The 20,773-nt window shown below is 42.7% G+C and overlaps 1 protein-coding gene across 1 annotated transcript in view; it reads left to right on the top strand.

The window, feature by feature from the left end:
* Positions 1 to 7,792: 7,792 nt before the first annotated feature.
* hunk (hormonally up-regulated Neu-associated kinase) overlaps positions 7,793 to 20,773 on the top strand; it is a 52,710-nt gene continuing 39,729 nt past the window's right edge. The window contains exons 1-2 of the mRNA XM_080204334.1: positions 7,793 to 7,993; positions 16,570 to 16,862. Coding sequence (XP_080060460.1) covers positions 7,793 to 7,993; positions 16,570 to 16,862 — 494 coding nt within the window. The remainder of the gene's footprint in view (positions 7,994 to 16,569; positions 16,863 to 20,773) is intronic.

Genomic DNA, 20,773 nt, shown 5'->3' with positions numbered 1-20,773 from the left:
TGATATGTTTGCTCTCACCTATATGTACGAATTTCAAATACAAAAACTAAATGGTAACAATACCTTTCTTCTACATGAAAATTATTGCAATCTTTTTGAACTGTTTAACATGCTCAATACAAAGGCATGTAAAATCAGAGAATAAACACAGTTTAATGCTTATGTAATCTGGACAAGTGACTTAATTATGCATTGACATTTTTTTCTATGGATGAACCTAGTCTGTAAACAGGCTCTCGTGTTTGGAAGACTAGCCTTGTTGTAATGCCATGATCCACAACTTAGATCTAAAGTGAACAGAGTTCACGAAAGGAGTTGCCTGACTGGAAACTACAGCTGATGAATTCCAGCTGTTGTATTGTGTGCTACAAGAACCATCGCTGAACATCAGCCCTCAGGCATGCCAACTGTACATATAAAATACATCCTCAATATAGACAAGTGGTTTACGTTCAATGTCATTGCTGAGGCAGAATGTTTAATTTTTTTAAAATAAAGCGTTACTTCCCAAACTGAATTCTTGTTACTTTAAAATATTTTACACAAAAGACTTCAGAATTTATTTTTATTTGTTCACAGTTTGTGGGTGTCGCTGACAAGGCCAGCATTTATTGCCCATCTCGATTACTTTTTTTTGGTAAAAAAACACTTTATTTGTAAAAAATCTGAAAGAACAATAACAAACATCACACAAAGTGTAATAACATTCAGGTTCTCTACATGGAACATGTTGCACTCTGGGTCACTTCAATGTAGTAAAAAAATTACAGACATTTCATTACAATAGTGCAAAGGTATTTAAGTTAGGTAGGGCTTGAACTTACAACTTTTGCACTGTGAGCTGAGAGTTTTAACATTTTTACTGCACTCTTAATGTTACAAAGCCAATATGCAGAGTTGACCCAGCAGACCTGCATAATTAAGGACCCCACGCACCCTGGTCATTCTTTCTTCCATCTTCTGCCGTTGGGAAAAAGATACAAAAGTCTGAGGTCACGTACCAACTGACTCAAGAACAGCTTCTTCCCTGATGCTGTCAGACTTTCAAATGGATCTACCTTGCATTAAGTTTATCTTTCCCTGCACTTTAGCTATGACTGTAACACTACATTCTGCTCGGTTTTCTTTTCTTCTATATGAACAGCATGCTCTGTCTGTGTAGCTCACAAGAAACAATACTTTTCATTGTATGTGACAATAATAAATCAAATCAAATCAAACCAAAGATCTGAATCCATCTCCTTGCTTGCACAAAAAACAAATTCAAATTGAATCTGCTTCGTGGTAACCACAAGAGAGACAAACAAGATCCAAGCTGATAAGAAAAACCATTGCGCCCTATCCTGGGCCTGGACTGATGCTTGATCTTAGCCAAAAGGACAAGAAGCTATGTGAGTCGAAAGCTAAAAATGAGTTTTCATTGAAACTCTAACACGCACATTTCAAAACATTTCAAATTGTTATAACTGTAAAGTGCAATGATATTCACATTTTCTACCGAGATCCAGGTGCACTCTGAGGTGTTTTAGTTCAGTACTCAGAACATGACAAACATTACAATATTTTCATTACAGGGCGTACATCTCCCTGTACATCGCCCATCCCAATTACTCTTGAGAAGGGGGAGGTGAACTGCCTTCTTGAATGTAACTCAGTAACTTTCCACTTCAGAGACAGCAGTTTAGAGTCAACCATGTTGATGTGGATCTGGAGTCACGTGTAGGCCAGAGCAAGTGAGAATGATGGAATTCCTTCCCTCAAGGATATTAGGGAACAAGGTGAGTTTTACCAATAATTCTGTAGTTTCATGATCCCCATTACTAATGGCGGTTTTTAAATTCTGGATTTATTTGTTAAATTGAATTTAAATTCCACAACAGCCCTGGTGAATTTAGGGAAGTTGGTGACTTAGTGGTATTGTCACTGGACTAGTAATGCAGAGACCCAGGAGAATGCTTTGAATCCCACCATGGCAGATTGTGGAATTTAAATTAAGTTAAAAGAAATCTGGAATTAAAAAATCCAGTGAAGACCATGAAACCATTGTTGTGTGTTGGAAAAAACCATCTGATTTTTAGGGAAGGAAATCTGCCATCCTTACTTGGTCTGGCCTACACGTGACTCCAGACACACAGTAATGTGATTGACTTTTAAATCTCCTCAGGGATGGGCAGTAAATGCTGGCCCAACTAGAGATACGTAGATCCCGTGAACAACTCATATCTTGATTTGATTTGATTTACTATCATCACATGTATTAGTATACAGCAAAAGTATTGTTTCTTGTGCATTATACTGACAAAGCATACCATTCATAGAGAAGGAAAGGAAGGAGTGCAGAATACAGTGTTACAGCCATAGCTGGTATGTAGAAAAAGATCAACTTAGTGTGAAGTAGGTCCATTCAAAAGTTTGATGGCAGCAGGGAAGAAACTGTTCTTGAGTTGGTTGGTACATGACCTCAGACTTTTATACCTTTATCCTGATGGAAGAAGGTGGAAGAGAGCATGTCCGGGGTGCGTGGGGTCTTTGATTATGCTGACTGCTTTTCCGAGGCCGTGGGAAATGTAGGCATAATCGATGGTTGGGAGGCTGGTTTGCCTGATGGACTGGGCTTCGTTTATGACCCTTTGTAGTTTCTTGCAGTCTTGGGCAGAGCAGGAGCCATACCAAGCTGTGATACAACCAGAAAGAATGCTTTTTATGGTGCATCTGTAAAAGTTGGTGAGAGTTGTAGCTGACATGCCAAAGTTTATGAGTTATTAATCTGGGTCTCTGGAATAACGAGTCCAGTTACATTACCTGTTGTACACTCAAAAAGCAACAGAAACTTTCCAAGGTGCTTCACATATAATTATTATCACTTTTATGTTAGGTAGGAAAATACATCTGTTTTGCACATGGCATGATTGTGAAGTCTGAAAGAACTGGTGGGGGGAGGGAAAGAAGTCACATGGAAAGGCAAGCCACAGGAACAGTAGGGTTTATTAATAACTGTACTGATGAACTGCACTCCTCTCACTCCAGCCCCCGAATGGCTGTAGGGGCAGTTTTCTGGGGCAGGTCACCCCACATCCGGGTCACCTGACCTGTCCTCTTAAGGGGCTACACCCCACATACATAAGAATAGTCTCACAAATGAAATGAGTAAGCAGCCTCAGTTGAGGAAGGAATGCTTGGCAGGGCACTGGGAGTTTTCACTGTTGTTCTTCGGATGAGACCAGCAGACCTTAAAACGCTTAGATGAACAGGGCGGATCTTGGTTTGTTCTTAAGGATGACTCCTTCAACAATACAGCAGTCCCTTCATTGTGATCCTGGAAAGCACTGAATCTGCAGAATGCTGACTCAGAGGTGTTAACAGCTGAGTCAAGCTGACAATTTGTAAGTATTATGTTCTGTTTAAAAGAAAGGTCAAGCTTGGATTTTTACTTGGTGCAAGTGGCTGAGCTTTAAGTCTGTTAAAACCTTCCCTGTAATTTCTATAGGTTAAACATCCCAACACTTTGCCATTTGTCTAGTGACTTGGGGCTATTTCAACAATATTATCAACTGTGGCATTCTACACCTTTCCAATATACCTACATCTTTCTAAAATCAGCAAAACACTAACAAAAGGTTGCAAAGTAACATTACAACGATGCTGAAATGAAAATATGATGGTCAGAAGTTTTGGAAAATGATTGAACAGTGCTGTAATAACCTCAACCGATAAGGTGTTATAGAAAAATCTCCCGTTATGACAAAAGTTATTTTCCCCAATAATGCATGCCATTGAGACACTTCTGCTCTGTCATAATAAAAACATAACTTTTCTTTGTGTCCACAAATAATAAGCCTTTGCAAAATATGAAAGAATAATTAGATGACACCACCCATACAGATATTGACCAATTAAACACAATTTGGCATGTTCACTCAGGGAGTTTAAGGATGGAATTTTCTGCTCTCACTGGTGGCTAGCTTGGAGGTGGGAAAGGCATGTAACTAGGCAGGATGGTGGTGTAGCAGAATGCTGCCCCTTCCCAGAAATAGGTTCCAAGTGGGAAGGCCCATGGCTGACCCTCCAGTCCCACTGCCAATTAATGACCTTGTCCTGCCACCGCTGGTATTGACCCATTGGAGGGTGGGTCTGTTGCCATGTGGCATGTATGTGAGCAAAATCATGCAGCCAGCTCATCCCGTCTGGAGGGGACAGTCCTTCGATCAATGGGTCTGGATATTGGGAAGGAGCAGGGCCTTTCAGAGCCATTATCCTGTCTTCGCACCCCTCTTCCCAATACTCCCACACTCCATCAAACCCCATCCCACGCATCCCCCCCCTCCCCACCCCCAATCCCCCTCACCCCCCCATCACACCAATTGCTTAACTGTGGCCTAGGCTTTTTGATGATTCTGAGGCTCCAGTGTCTGTCCTTCCAGCAGATCATTATTTTATTGATTATTATTTTATTATTTATTAATGTCACAAGTAGGCTTACATTAACATCGCAATAAAGTTACTGTGAAAATCCCCTACTCACCACACTTTGGAGCCTGATGAGTGTAAGAGTTGCCAGCCTCTGATTGGCCCAGTATTTGTTGATTGTGAAACATCTGTCCTCGGGTCTTGATTTCAGGGCAAGGCCCACCACTGGCCATACAACTTCCCAATTGGCTTGTGATGGAGCGGCACAGTGGCACAGTAGTTAGCACTGCTGCTTCATAGCACCAGGGTGCCAGGTTCAATTCCTGGCTTGGGTCACTGTTTGTGCGGAGTCTGTACGTTCTCCTTGCGTCTGCATGGGTTTCCTCCGGGTGCCCCAGTTTCCTCCCATAGTCCAAAAGATGTGCTAGTTAGGTGCATTGGCCATGCTAAATTCTCCCTCCGTATACCCGAACAGGCGCCAAAATGTGATGAGTAGGGGATTTTCACAGTAACTTCATTGTGGTGTTAATGTAAGTCTACTTGTGACATTAATAAATAATAATAGATAAAATAATGATCTGGTGGGCCTGCCTGAAAGAATTCTCTCACCGGCTTATTAGCCAGCAGGTGAAAACATCCCCCCCGACACCTCCTGAAAATTCTGCCCCAGTTTGCTGTGGCAAAATATTCTTTTCCATGCATGTTGTATCAGGAGTTGTGGATAGTGATGATAGAGTGTCCAGTTTTCAAACACAGGGCTGGCCAGGAATCGCTGCCATTCTTACCTCTAACCAATTGCATTGGAAGGATTGTAGGTTGATACACATAGTGCCTCCATACTCGGGAGCGATGGGGCAATTGTTTAATTAAACTGGATATAACGGATAACTGCTGTGGCCAAGAAAACCCACCAATGTCCCTACTATCTCAGAAGGCTAAGGAAATTTGGCACATCCGCTATGACTCTCATCAATTTTTATAGATGCACCATAGAAAGCATCCTTTTCCGATGTATCTCAGCTTGGTATGGCTCCTGCTCTGCCCAAGACCACAAGAAGCTACAAAAGGTTATCACCTAGCCCAGTACATCACGCAAACCAGCCTCCCATCCATTGACACCGTCTACACTTCCTGCTGCCTTGGAAAAGCAGCCAGTATAATCAAAGACCCCACGCATCCCAGATATTCTGTCCTCCACCTTTTTCCATCAGGAAAAGATACAAAGGTCTGAGGTAACGTACCAACTGACTCAAGAATAGCTTCTTCCCTGCTGCCGTCAGACTTTTGAATGGGCCTACCACATATTAAGTTGATCTTTCTCTACACCCTAGCTTTGACTGTAACACTATATTCTGCACTCTCTCCTTTCCTTCTCCCCTATGTACTCTGTGAATGGTATGCTTTGTGCAAGAAATGATACTTTTTAACTATATCCCGATACATGTGACAATAATAAATCAAACCAAATATCCCTTAATCAGTGCGATCAGCTCAGGGAGAGGGAAGAGAGCCGAGAGCAAGTGCCCATCACAGGCAGGAAGGGAAACTGAAGAAAATCGTAGGAGAGGAAGAAATAAAAATAAAATACTGCAGACGCTGGAATCTGAAAGAAAAACAGAAAATGCTGGAAAATCTCAGCAGGTCTGACAGCATCTGTGGGGAGTGATTAGATCCAAGGTTTTGAGTCTGGATGACACTTTGTCTCTCCCCACAGATGCTGTCAGACCTGCTGAGATTTTCCAGCATTTTCTGTTTTGGCGAGGAGGAAGAAATAAACGCCTCAAAAGTGAGGGTCAGAACAGCTGAAAATTACAAACAGAGGGAAGAGGAGAAAGAATGAAAGAGCTGACAGGGTGAAAGAAATGGGGAGAAGAGGAGTAAACAGGTAAGGTAGAAAATAGAGGAAGTGGAGCAATGAATAGAGAGGGTGATAATTAGATGCAAGGATGAGGGCAAAACACAAAAGGTCAAGAGGAAGGGCTGGAGGGATCTCAGCATTAAAGGTAGTGAGAGCAAAAGTCCACTGGGGGAAAGGGAAAACATATAAGTACTTCCCCCCTCCCCACCCAACCCCCTTAAAATAATTGGAGATGGAGCAGCAGAAAAAAGTTAAAAAAGTTTATTTATTAGTCACAAGTAATGCTTACATTAACACTGCAATGAAGTTCCCCTAGTCCCCACACTCCAGCGCCTGTTCGGGTCAATGCACCTAGCCAGTTTCCTCGGACTGTGGGAGGAAACCGGAGCAGCCGGCGTAAACCCATGCAGACACGGGGAGAACGTGCAGGCTCTACACAGACTGTGACCCAAGCCAGGAATCAAACCCGGGTCCCTGGCGCTGTGAAGCAGCAGTGCTAACCACGGTGCCCCAGTGGAAGAGTAAAACTGGGGAGGGGTGGGAAGGAATTAAACACAATGAAAGCTGGGAGGGAAAACAGTTAGTGGCTAACGAGAAAAAAAGGAGGGAATTTCAAATGAAGTAGATTAAAGAGTGGGTTCCAGAAAGTTACAATTTCTGAAATGTTGGGGGAGGGAGCGGGGGGGAGGACAAGGCGTAATCAAATAGGAAAGGAAATGGAGTTGGGGGGGGGGGAGCTAACTCCAGGGAGAGAGGAATCATTCCTCTCTGGCCGTTTACAAAAGGAAGAGGCCAGGCTGGCTCTATCCCGCCTTCTGGAAATCTGAGAAGTTTAAAAGATGAAATCAGCAGTGGTTTTTTTTTTCCCCCTGTAGTTGAGTGTGTATCTGTGTGAGCACCGGCACACACACACACAGACAGAGAGAGCTCCATTCAGTGCTACTAAACCACACATCTACAACATTCTCTCTGTCCGCCCTGGCAAAGTGGCATCTGACCAGCAGCTGGAAGAATCAAAAGTAACCAGAGTAAATAAAGGGAGAGAGACAAGTCAGCCTGTGGGGAATAACTGAAGAGAGAGAGAGAAATGTAGAGAGTTACAGCACTCTGAAAGTTGACTGGACTCACCTCCCCTGTACAGGAAATATTCTCTTGCTCTGGCTGTCTGACAGAACTACTACTTATCAAGCGCCTGGGATGTAAACATTGGGGGAAGAAGCAACAGAAGAAGAAGAAAAAAGAAAATGCGATCGGTTTGAGGATATTGGTCGGGAACTGGAAGCTTTCCCCGGAGTCTGTGCCCTTTTTAATGGGCTTTGCTGGCTGCCTTTTCTTTTGTCTGCATCACTCTTACTGCTGGCAATTCATTCTCTGTTTGGTCTCTGGCACTTGGCTACTCCCTCTCTACACCACCCCCCCCCCCCCCCCCGCCGCCTCTCCCCGACCCCTGATCGCGGGGCACCGGCGGTGCTGGAAGGTCGAGACAAGTAGCTGCACCCCCTGTCCGGGGTGAGGGCCAGCCCCAGGATGCCAGCCTCCGCCCTGGCACAACTCCGCATGGCCAGCTCGCCAGCTTCCCTGCCACTCTCCGTCTCCCACGTCTCCCGGGAATCGATCCGGAATTTCCACCACACCAAACGTGTGGGCAGCTACCTGATAGGAAGGAAGTTGGGAGAGGGTTCCTTCGCCAAGGTTAGAGAAGGATTACATGTCCTGACTGGTGAAAAGGTAATTTTTTTTTCTCTCTCTCGCTTCTACTTTTGAGTTTCTCCTACACGTGGATTCTTCTTTTGGCTGAAGCATTAGGAAAAGGAATATTTTTTTAAAAAAATGTGTTTCCCACGTACAAGGGAAACCAGGCAGACAGCAGTGTTTCCAGAATTAGCTCCACTGGACAAGAGTTAAAATGCGTTCAATAAGTTGCCCCCTTTCCACATTTCCCTAGAGATGCTGGAACAGGCAGTTGGAGAGAGACAAGTTAAAGATTGAGCTGGATACCACTGGCCAGCGGTTTGTCAATTCCTGATGGACACCCCTGGCCAAAATATTGTCACTTTTACTAGATACCAGTCAGAATTCTGTCACTGTAATGAACACCCATCTCAGTGTGTCACTGTGCCATGGACACCCATTCTCAGTGTGTTACTGTGTGATGGACACCCATTCTCAGTGTGTCACTGTGTGATGGACACCCATTCTCAGTGTATGACTATGTGACAGACACCCATTCTCAGTGTGTCACTGTGTGATGTATCTTCATTCTCTGTGTGTCACTGTGTGAAGGACACCCATTCTCAGTGTATGATTATGTGACAGACACCCATTCTCAGTGTGTTACTGTGTGATGGACACCCATTCTCAGTGTGTGACTGTGACAGACACCCATTCTCAATGTGCCACTGTGTGATGGACACCCATTCTCAGTGTGTGACTGTGTGACAGACACCCATTCTCAGTGTGTCATACTGTGATGGATGCCCATTCTCAGTGTGTCACTGTGTCACGAACACCCATTCTCATTGTGATACTGTGTGATGGACACCCATTCTCAGTGTGACACTGTGCAATGGACTCCTGTTCTCAGTGTGTCACTGTGTGATGGACATCCATTCTCAGTGCCTCACTGTGTGCTGGACACCCATTCTCAGTGTGTCATTGTGTGATGGACACCCATTCTCATTGTGTCACTTTGCATTTTACATCCATTTTCACTCTGTCTCTGTGTGATGGGCACCCATTCTCAATCTGTCATCCTGCATCGAACACATGTCACCTTGAGACCAACACCCATTTTCACAGTTTTGTCATGTGAATAATTCTTATTGTGTCACCTTATGATTAGCATCCAGTCTCACTGTGTAACCCTACCAGCGATATCTTTGGTCTGCAGTGGTTGGCCTGTAATGAAGTTCTTTGGTCAGCAATGTGATTAACCGAAGATGTACCTTTTTGGTCACGGATGAAGAGTGACCCTTTGTTAGAGCTGTTGTAATTTGTGATGAAAATCTTTGGTCAGATGTCTCCTGATGTATGACAGATACTATTGTCCAGGTCCATTCACCTGATATAGAGACTCCTGGTCAAAGTCCTGGCAACCTATCCCTTTGTGGGGCCGAAGGGCCTGTTTCCTGTGCTGTGGTTGTTGTTCTTTGTTCTGTTCATAAGTTAAGGATAGACTTGCTGTAACTTCCAATGTTTTCTTATTTCCAACATATAGTCTTTTTTTTATATCTCAATTCCTCATTCCCAACTTTGCTCACAATGGTCTGGACCTTGGGTTTTGTCATGTTCTCTGTATTTTCCAACAGCATGTGCTGAGCTATTATACTGAACTGTATTATTTTAGCCTGAGAGAAACTACCTCCTGACTCTTAAGACTTCCACCCATCATCATGCCACAAATCCTGTCTATTGGGCATCAATGTCACATTGAGTCTTTATTTCTGAGCAAGTTCTAGCTTTGGACCTGTTTCTTGCTGGAGGCTAAAAGTGCTGCTTGTGGGACTGTGCCTGGCCTGAGGGCAAAAACAGACAAAACCAAACACAAAGAAAACCACTGATAGCGAGATTAAAACAGAAAATGCTGGAATTACTCAACAGGCCAGTCAGCATCTGTGGAGGGAGAAGTCAAGTTAACATTTCAGGTCTTTGATCAGAGAAAGATAACTTTGAATGACAATTATGGATCATGGCAAGTATTGATGCAAATTACCTAATTCAGCACTAATTTATTTAGCCATGCTGGCATAAATTTGATTTGATTTATTATTGTCACATATATGAGTATGCAGTGAAAAGTATTGTTTCTTGCATGCTCTATATACATGTAATTAGCAGTGGGATTGTTGAAAAGCCATTAATCGGATGAAAATAATTGAATTGAAAGGGTATTGACAGTGTGTCAAGAAGTTTTAGAAATTCATGAGTGGTTTGTTGTCAATTAAACTGAAAGATGTTGCTTTGTGGTAAATTTGTAGTCCCGCGTATGCTTAACGCAATGGAGTACTTATTTTCCTTTCTTAGTATTGTTTAAATTAAATTAAAAAACACCTTGTATCAGATGGGGTGAACACATCTTTTCTTTTAAAATTCCAGTCGATTCATTGTCGTTTGATGTTAAATCTGTATATTTTTAGTCTATGTCTAGACTGGCTTGATTTGTAATAATAGCGTTCAGTTCAAAATCTGCACTTTGTGCAAAAACCCAAACACTTCTTCAACCAGAACTAACAACCTCAATCCAATGAACCGATTTTCCTGGCGAGTTATATCAATCATTTCAATCAGCTTGCTGGTGGGAAGAGGTTCCTGCAACGTAAGAATATGCCCAGTGGAAGAGATCTTCATAGTTCAAGATTTTTAAAATTTGATTTATTATTGTCATATATGTTAGTACACAGTGAAAAGTATTGTTTCTTGTGCACTATACAGACAAAGCATAGCATTCATAGAGAAGGAAAGGAGAGAGTGCAGAATGTAGTGTTACAGTCATAGCTAGAGAGCAGAGAAAGATCAACTTAATATAAGATAGGTCTATTCAAAAACCTAATGGCAACAGGGAAGAAGCTGTTGGTAGGTGATCTCAGACTTTTGTATCTTTTTCCTGACAGAAGAAGGTTGAAGTGACAATGTCTGGGGTGTGTAGGATTCTTGATTACGCTCGCTGCTTTTCCAAGGCAGCAGGAAGTTTAGACAGTATCAATGGGTGGGTCGCTAATTTGAATGATGGACTGGGCTTCGTTTATGACCCTTTGTAGTTTCTGTTCTCATGGTCAGTGCAGGAACCATACCAAACTCTGATACATGTGGAAAGAATGCTTTCTTAGTGCATCTGTTAAAGGTTACAAGACTGCAAAATGATCTAATCTCACTCTTCAAATGGAGGGGGAGAACACAGGTTATGGTTGGTTGTGGAGGGGAATAAAAACAGACATTTTTCCCAATTAAACAGGTAACTATTTGGTGACTGTGTCACAATCTAAAGAGGACACTGGATGTGACAAGCTAGATTTTTCCAGGGACTTCAGGAGGCTGGCCTTGGGACTAATTGGGCCCCATTGGGCTAATTGAGCAGCGTGGTAATGAAAGAAACCAGGCTGGTTGGCATATAGGAAACTTTCTGCTGGATCAGTTTTTGGCTGCAATCATGGCCTTTCATGCTGATGGTCCTGTCACTGGGGCCATAGAGTGTTAGGCTGTGTTGATCCACTGTGCTGCCAAATTGAGACCACTTCTGTTAAGCTGGCAGCCTCCACCATGTGGTGATGGGTAGCTGCACCCATCTGACCGGCCACAATGTACAAAAAGAGCACCAAAGAAGGGAGGAACTGAATCAACTAACAAGACCTCAATAAAAACAGTTCTTTTAAAATGCCCCTATTTGACACTTTATCAAATGTGATGAGCTGTTCACCTCCATGGATTAGTGGGAATGGAATGGAAAGCTACCCCCGTGCTGCTCACCCTATTTTTCTGCTTTTCTTATCTCTGAGTTTGCCATCATGGGATGGAGAAAATTCAGCACTCAGTATTTGCTGAAACGCCATTCCCAAGCAGTGACAATAATAAGAACATAAGAACTAGAAGGAGGAGTAGGCCATCTGGCCCCTCAAGCCTGCTCAGCCATTCAATAAGGTCATGGCTGATCTTTTTGTGGATTCAGCTCCACTTATCCGCCCGCTCACCTTAATTCCTTTACTGTTCAAAAATTTATCTATCTTTGCCTTAAAAACATTCAATGAGGTAGCCTCAACTGCTTCACTGGGTAAGGAATTCTACAGATTCATAACCCTTTGTGTGAAGAGTTGCTCCTCAACTCAGTCCTAAATCTGCTCCCCCTTATTTTGAGGCTATGCCCCCTAGTTCTAGTTTCACCCGCCAATGGAAACAACTTCCCTGCTTCTATCTTATTTATTCCCTTCATAATCTTATATGTTTCTGTAAGATCTTCCCTCATTCTTCTAAACTCCAATGAGTATAGCCCTAGTCTACTCAGTCTCTCCTCATAAGCCAATCCTCTCAATTCTGGAATCAACCTAATGAACCTCCTCTGCACCCTTTCCAGTGCCAGTATATCCTTTCTTAAGTAAGGAGACCAAAACTGTACACTGTACTCCAGGTGTGGCCTCACCAGCGCCTTATACAGCTGCAACATAACCTTGCTGTTTTTAAACTCCATCCCTCTAGCAATAACAACTTGAATTATACAGTTAAATGTGCCTGCCAAGGTGCTTCACAGGAGCAGTATCAAACAAATTTGACTTTGCGCCATGTACGAATATATAAGGGGGAACTAAAAACTTCATCAAAGTGATGCTTCTTAAGGAGCAACTTAAAGGAGGAGGAGGGATGGGGTGGTTTTAGGGAGGAAAAAACAGATCTTACGGGCCTAGGCAGGTGAAAGAATACTCTTCAGTCGTGGATTGATTAGAATTGGGGATGTGCAAGAAGCCAGAATTGGAGGACCACGGATATTGTGCAGGATTGTGGATCTGGAGGTGGTCATAGATACTCTACAGGGAGTGTACCTGTGGAGGAATAATAAAGTCAGTGTGCACAGGGTCGATGAGTGAATGGGACTTGGTGCGGGACGATGATACAAGCAAGTTTACAAAGGGTGCTGGGCAGGACACTGGTTGGGAAAACATTAAAATAGTCAGGGAGGAGTGTGGTTTGAATGTTTCTGCTTGGGCTTTCCCAAGCACAGAGAGCCTCAACCAAGCTGCTATCTAATGGGGTTCCATGGAAATCAAGTAATTCAGTATGAGGAGTGAGGAATGACTTTATCTTCTGCAGTAAAAACCTGGAGCAGCTTGTGCTGCCAGAGGACACAAATGATATGCATAAACCTGGTTTGGAATGCCCCAAGTTTCAAAGGTTGAAAGGTGATCTAATCAAGGTGATTAAAATGATAAAGGGATTCAATTGTATAGACACTGAGAAAGCATTTCCTTTGATGGAGGAACCTAGAACAAGGAGGAAGCCATCGTAACATTAGGACAAGGTCAAGCAAGAGTTTAAAAAGCCAATTTTTTTCACAAAAGGGTGAGTGGAAATCCGGAGCCTCGAAATGCCGTGCTGATGGATCAATTGAAATTTGTAGGATTTGAGATTGACAGAGTTTTGTTATGCAAGAATAGGATGGGCTAGGGAACCAACGGGTCCATTGAGTTGAGTTATAGGTCAACCATGGTTTCTAGTAACAGAAAAGGATCAATGGTTTACTCTTATTCCGATGTTCCTTTACTCCTTTGCCAAGGCTGACACCTCGTGACTATTTTCCTATACCTGGGAAGAATCATGATGGCAGCAAATGATGTACAGTAACTTCCATTGTAACGGAGGCAGAAAAGGGAAGGTGTGAAATGGATTCAAGCAGTTGGATTGTCAGTGAGCATTTTGCGGCTGTTCCCCACTGTTCTCTCCTCAGGATAAAATCACTTTGTAGTCTAAACTAAGTTTACTAATGGGAGGCAAATGGACACGTGCGGTGTCAAATCCATTATGTGCATGAGATTGAATATCAGAATGGATAGTCTCATCCCAATAGATGTGGCACACAACAAAAATACACTGGCATCAAAGAGGTGATCTCACTTTTGTCGCCACAGTGATCTCGACAGATAAATGTGGCACCAATGACACAGGAATTGCTTTTCTAAGGCTGTAATGTTTTTGTAACTGTTCATCTTCAGTAAACCACAGGACCATAGAATCCCTACACTGCAGAAAGAGGCCATTCAACACATTGAGTCTGCACCGACTGTCTGTAAAAACTTCACACCCGTAGTTAATCCACCTAACTTACACATCTTTGGACACTAAGGGGTAATTTAGCATGGCCAGTCCACCTAACCTGCACATCTTTGGAGATTGGGAGAAAACCAGAGCACCTGGGAACCCACACAGACATGGGGAGAATATCACACAAGGTTGGAAACAAAACTAGGTTCCTGGAGTATGAGGCAACAGTGCTAATGACTGCGCCACCACGCCGCCATTGAGACCCCGGAGGGAAATTTTTTGTACAGAAGTGCGAGTGTTTAAGAGTGGATGTTGTTGTAGGGGGTGAGGGGAAGGCCTTAAAAGCACTAAAACTAATAATGTGCAGTGAAGCTGGCTCCAAACGTATCAACCTCAGCCTTCAACTCCAGCACATCAATGGGAAGTGTTCTTAGAGATGTAGGTTGTCGATTTCAGCACATTGATACCTCACAAATATGTGCGAGTTTGATTGATTGGACATGCTAAATTGCACCTTAGTATCACCGGGTTAGTAGGGAATGGGGATAGGGCCTGAATGGGATCGTGGTTGGTGCAGACTTGATGGGCTGAATGGCCTCATTCTGCACTGTAGGGATTCTATGATTCCATCTCACTAATATTAAAGTAGGTTTTGGGATTTAGCGATGGCTGCACCAGTTTTACAGGCTCCACGGAACTTGTCAGTTAAAGCAAGGGGAGAACACAGCGGCAATTAAGAGGGTTGAAGAGATAACAGGGACATACGCCAGTACATACTGAAGCTACGCTGCTGCTTTGCTGTTTAACTCTGTGGAAGGCTTTTGCTTGCAGTACTTCTGCTGAGAGGTTAATTTCACTACTTTACTGATCCTTCAGTTGTGACATTTCATCGTCTGAATATTTCCAGCATTTCCTGTCTTTATTTCAGGTTTCCAGCGCGTGTGGGATTTGCCTTTTTTAGGTGTGTGTAATCTTTTGCCTGAAGTGGATGGTGGGGGCAATGGGGCAGAAGTAGAAGCGCTTTGAGTTGGGTCTCAACTTCCATGTGCCCTTTTGCCAAAATTTTTCTCAGGATTCACTTGCATTCCATGGTTTAGAAATGAGCTTTAGAACGCTTTGCTTTGCGGAGTGATTGTCAGCCAAGGCTAGATTTCATGAATGCTGCTCTAAAATGATGCTTTGAGTGTGCGTGCACACTATTGGGAATACCTGTATGCACTCATTTCACCACCACGTTTAATTCTTCATGCAGGTGGCAACTCTTTCCATGGGTGAAAACATCACTGCAAGTACCTGCATCGTATCCATCATGCTTGAGACAGACTTCTCCAATCTCTCAGCAAGTAGGACTGGAAAGCCTGCCAGTACATTGCATATGTGTTACTGTTTTACAATGCTGAATGATTTTACTTCAGTCTTTCATAGTACACGGGCATCACTGACGAGGTCAACGTTAATTGCCCATCCCTCACTGTCCTTGAGAAGGTGGTGATCTGCCTTCTTAAACCACTGCAACCCATGTGGTGTAGGTACACCGACAGTGCTGTTAGGGAGGGAGTTCCAGGATTTTACCCAGCAATATAGCGAAGGAATGGTTTCATATTTCCAAGTTAGGAAGACGTGTGGCATGGAGGAGAATGTCCATGTGGTGGTCTCTTGGATCTGCTGCCCTTATCCTTCTTGGTAATAAGAGGCTGTGGAAGGTGCTGTGAAGGGGAGCTTTGCTGAGTTAGCCTTGCCATGTGACTGTGTGATATTTAATCCTGTTAGCGGTAGCTGAGAGACCCCCATCTCCAACCGAGGTTGCTCTAGTGCCTGATGCCTCCTTGGCAGCTGTGTGGTAAGAGATTGATGTAGGACCTACTCTGGATCTCGGAGTCTCCTGGGTGTAAGAAGAAATCAGGAAGCTCTCAGCCGAAGCTCTGTTGTTGGGAAAATGCTGGAATCCATTGTTTAGGAAGTAGTAGCTAGACATTTAAAAAAAATACAATCAAGCAGGGTCAATACGGGTTTTGAAAAGGGAAATAACACATTTTTAGGGATCTTTCAGGATATAATGAGCAGGATGGATAAAGGGGGGCTATGTGATGCTTGCTGGTGAGAATCTCGGTCAGTGATCAGGTAAGTGACAGTGAGCCCGGACAGTAGTGTCTAGGGCTCACTAATGATATTTAAATCAACTACTGAATATTGAAATCGACTTTGCGCCTTTTATAGACGCGAGGCCGATTTTACTGGTGAAACAGGGTCGGTAGCATCGTGAGAGGCGAAAAGCTGGGTACGAACCCCATTTTGGTCCTCTCCCCTCATCTTACCAGCTCGCCATGCCAATTGACCAGCAGGATGAGCTGGTGAGACTGCTTCCTATAATTGTTCTGTCAGGTTTTTTCACAGTTCAAGCAGACACAATGTGAACATTTTACGTACTTGTGAAATCCAAGTGACAGCATGGGATCTTTGTTATCTTTTCAAAAAGAATTAACTAGTCAGTTAGTTAAATACTGGAGAGGCTGGAGGGTATCCATATTTGAACGTTAATCATAATTTCTCTAAACTCTTAGGTGGCTGTGAAGGTCATCGATAAGAAGAAAGCCAAGAAAGACTCGTATGTAACAAAGAACCTCCGCAGAGAAGGGCAGATTCACCAAATGATCCGGCATCCAAATATTACACAGCTTTTGGACATATTAGAAACAGAGAACAGCTACTACTTGGTAATGGAGCTATGCACAGGAGGCAACTTGATGCACAAGATATATGACAGAAAAATATTGGAAGAAGCAGAGGTGCGTCGATACATCAAGCAGCTCACTCTGGCAGTGGAGCATCTTCACCGGGCAGGTGTGGTCCACAGGTATGTGTGTGTGTGTGTGTGTGTGTGTGTGTGCACACGCGTGTGTGTATATCCGAACTCTTGTTTTAACAGCTCCATGTTCTTTGGTTTGCTGTGAACAACAATGATTGTGATCTTATACAACAGTCCAACAAGATGTTATCGCAATAGAGCATTGTAACCACCATAAAGCCTATCCTGATTTGCTGAGTGGTTTTGTACTGAACATCAAAAAGACATGCCAATACTTGAAAACGTCTCCGCTGAAATGCCTTGAAACTGCAGGTGGGATGATGGAAAGGCTTTGAAGTCTTGTTTTTTTGTCAACCCTATTAAAGCTATCCAAAGAAAGTGGAAGATAAATGGAGATTTGATAAAATAAATATTGACGGCATAGCATAACAAACATCCTTACTCAAACAGTGATTGTATTTGGAATAATCTGCCAAATTAGATCATGGAAGGAAAAATATTTAGGCTATTTTAAATATGATGGTGTGGTGCTGTTGTTATATTGTTATAAAGTTTATGAGAGATGATGAGCAGCAATGGACTGATTGTTTTCTTCTTCTGACATATTGGCTGGAATTTTACCACCCCACCCACCTTGGGAATCAGAATGAGGTGGGTATGCCGGCGTTGGACTGGCGTAAACACAGTAAAAAGTCTGACAACACCAGGTTTTAGTCCAACCTATTTATTTGATAATATACTTTCAAGCTTTCGGGGTTAGCCCCTTCGTCAGGTGAATGGAGAGTTCTGGCCTCAGACAGAGCATATAAAGCACAGACAGTTTAGAGATTACTGATTAGAATGCGAATCCTTACACCTAACCTGCTGTTCAAGACCTGAAGTGGCTGATAATGTGAGTGGAAGGAGCACTGATCACAGTTTAAAGAGATGTGTATTGTCTCCAGACAGTACAGTAAGTGAGGTTTTAGGTCTTGAACAGCAGGTTAGGTGTAAGGATTCGCATTCTAATCAGTAATCTCTAAACTGTCTGTGCTTTATATGCTCTGTCTGAGGCCAGAACTCTCCATTCACCTGACAAAGGGGCTAACCCCGAAAGCTTGTGAGTATATTATCAAATAAATAGGTTGGACTAAAACCTGGTGTTGTCAGACTTTTTACTGTAATCAGAATGAGCGCAGGGAGGACCATGGAAAGGTCCATTGACCTTGGGTGGAGATTTTACTGTTTCGGGATGAGTGAGGCTGGAAAATTCCGCCTATTTTCTTTGATGATCTGATAAGTAGTTGTGCAATATGTTGCAAAAGTAACCTGGCAGATGATGAAACGTGTATCCTTACCTTGTACATATTTGTACAATCTTGTGCTTTGAATGAATAATTTACAATTCACAATTTAAAGCAGAGAGTAAATTCTAAATCTTTTCATATTTTTCTGATGTAATTAATTGAACTTATTCTAGTGATCATTCAATGTGTTGGCCCTTTCCAAAGGATATGGTAAGTCTCTTTGATGCTTTTAGATGCATAGGGACACATTTTCATTTACAAGGTGGGAAGATTGAAGATACTTCCCAACTCAGCAGATATGTCACTATATAAATGACTCTGAGGCCGAATTTAGAGTATTGTGTATAATTTTGGTCACCTAGTTACAGAAAGGATGTAAATAAGGTTGAAAGAATGCAGAGAAGGTTCACAAGGATGTTGCCAGGACTTGAGAAGCTGAGTTACAGAGAGAGATTGAATAGGATAGGACTTTATTCCCTGGAGCATAGAAGAATGAGGGGAGATTTGGTAGAGATGTGGAAGATTTTGTTGGGTATAGATAGAGTGAATGCAAGCAGGCTTTATCCACTGAGTCTACGGGAGAAAAAAATCAGAGGGCATGGATTAAGAGTGAAAGGAGAAAAGTTTAAAGGAAATATTAGTAGGGGCTTCTTCACGCAGAGAGTGGTGGGAGTGTGGAATGAGTTGCCGGATAAAGTGGTAAATGTGGGGTCACTTTTAACATTTAAGAAAAGCTTGGATGGTTCATGGATGAGAGGGGTGTGGAGGGATATGGTCCAAGTGCAGATCAGTGGGACTAGGCAAAAAATGGTTCGGCAAAGACAAGAAGGGCCAAAAGGCCTGTTTCTGACCTGTAATGTTCAGATATCTGTTTGTCCAGATGGCCTCATTATGAACACTTGGCTGATTTCCAAGACACACCAATGGGGTTGGCTCAGCAGAGGTCTGATTACAAAGATTAAAGTGGAGTGTTAGCTGTGAGTGATTGGCATCTTTATGAGGTTATAAATTCTAATTTCTTTTTTCAATGCCAATATTTTTGTATAGATAAGATTAAGAGATACAAAATAGGGTAATTATTATATCATTAAACCTATAAATGGCAGTGTCTGATTGATGTTTCTATATAATTGTAGGAGCAACAGACTTTTCAAAGATATTTGTAAATTTATTTTTCATGACCATTTCAAGACTTGCTATTGTTTTTACATGACTCATTAGTTCCACACAAAGTGGATACAGAATGAGTAGATGTGAAGGATGCAAGGGGCATAGAAGCATGGAAGGGACATGGAGGAAGCATGGGGAATATGAGGGCCATAGAAACATAGAAAATAGGAGCGGGGTAATTCATTTGACCCTAAGAGCCTGTTCTGCTATTCAATGTGATCATGACTGATCAATCTCAATGCCGTATTCCCACATTCTCCTCAAAGCCCCTCATGCTTTTATAGTCCAGAAATCTCTTTCCTACTTAAACATGTTCAGTGACTTGATCTCCACAGCCTCATGTGGTTGAGAATTCCCCAAGCTCACCGTCCTCTGAGTGAAGAATTTTATCCTCTTCTCAGTTTTAAATGGCTTACCCCATATCCTGGAACTTGACACCTTGTTCCAGATACCCCAGCCAGAGAAAACATCATCCATCCTACAGGGTTTACTGCATGTTAAATACTTCCAAGAAGGTTCTGCCACTCGATCAAGCCTTTATGCTCCAACGATAAAAATTATCTTCAATTGATTTCTCTGAAACTTTGGCATTTATTTTGGAAATGTGTTTGTTGCCTAGAAAAATGTATTGCATTCAAATCAGAGAAATACATAGAATGTATCAGACTGGGAAATAGCGTTTTAGTCTCCTTAACTAACAATTACCTGGGAGGATGTGTAACAAAAGTTCACTACATTGATTCCTGAAGTGAAAGGATGGTGTTGTCAGGAGAATTGAGCAGAATGGACCTTTATCCTTTAGGGTTTAGAAGAATGAGAAGGAGTTGCATTGAAACTTATACACTTCTGAAAGGGCTTGATAAAGTAGATGCTGGGAGGATATTTCCTTGGCTAGAGAGTCCAGAGATTACATTTTCAATATGATAATTAACTCATTTATGACTGAAATGAGGAGCAATTTCTTCATTCGAAAGATTGTGAATCTTTGGAATTCTTAATTTTGCAGGATACCTAGTCAGTGCGTATATTCATGATGTGGAGATTCTGGTGTTGCACTGGGGTGGGCACTGTAAGAAGTCTCACAACACCAGGTTAAAGTCCAACAGGTTTATTTGGTATCACGAGTTTTTGGAGCGCTGCTCCTTCCTCATCTGATGGAGGAGTAGAGCTCGGAAAGGACCAAATGGCTGGACTAGTAATCCAGAGGCCCAGGGCAATATCTGGAAACGCAGGTTCACTGCCTACTATGGCAAATAGTGAAATATGAATTCAATGAAAAAACTGGAATTAAAAGTCTAGTGATGACCATAAAACAATTGCAGATTGTTGTAAAAACCCATCTTATTCGCTAATGCCCTTTGGGGAAGGAAGTCTGCCATCTCTGGGGGCCTACATTTAACTCCAGAGCCACAGCAGTGTGGTTGACTCTCAAATGCCCTCTGAAATGGAGGGTGATTATGGGTGGGCAACAAATGCCGGACCCAGCCCGTGATGCCCACATTC

Source organism: Carcharhinus amblyrhynchos, chromosome 15, assembly GCF_965287045.1.
Source record: "Carcharhinus amblyrhynchos chromosome 15, sCarAmb.v2.hapA, whole genome shotgun sequence".
NCBI classification, from domain to species: domain Eukaryota; kingdom Metazoa; phylum Chordata; class Chondrichthyes; order Carcharhiniformes; family Carcharhinidae; genus Carcharhinus; species Carcharhinus amblyrhynchos.
The sequence above is the reverse complement of the archived record's forward strand: the minus strand, read 5'-3'. Positions and strand labels throughout refer to the sequence as shown.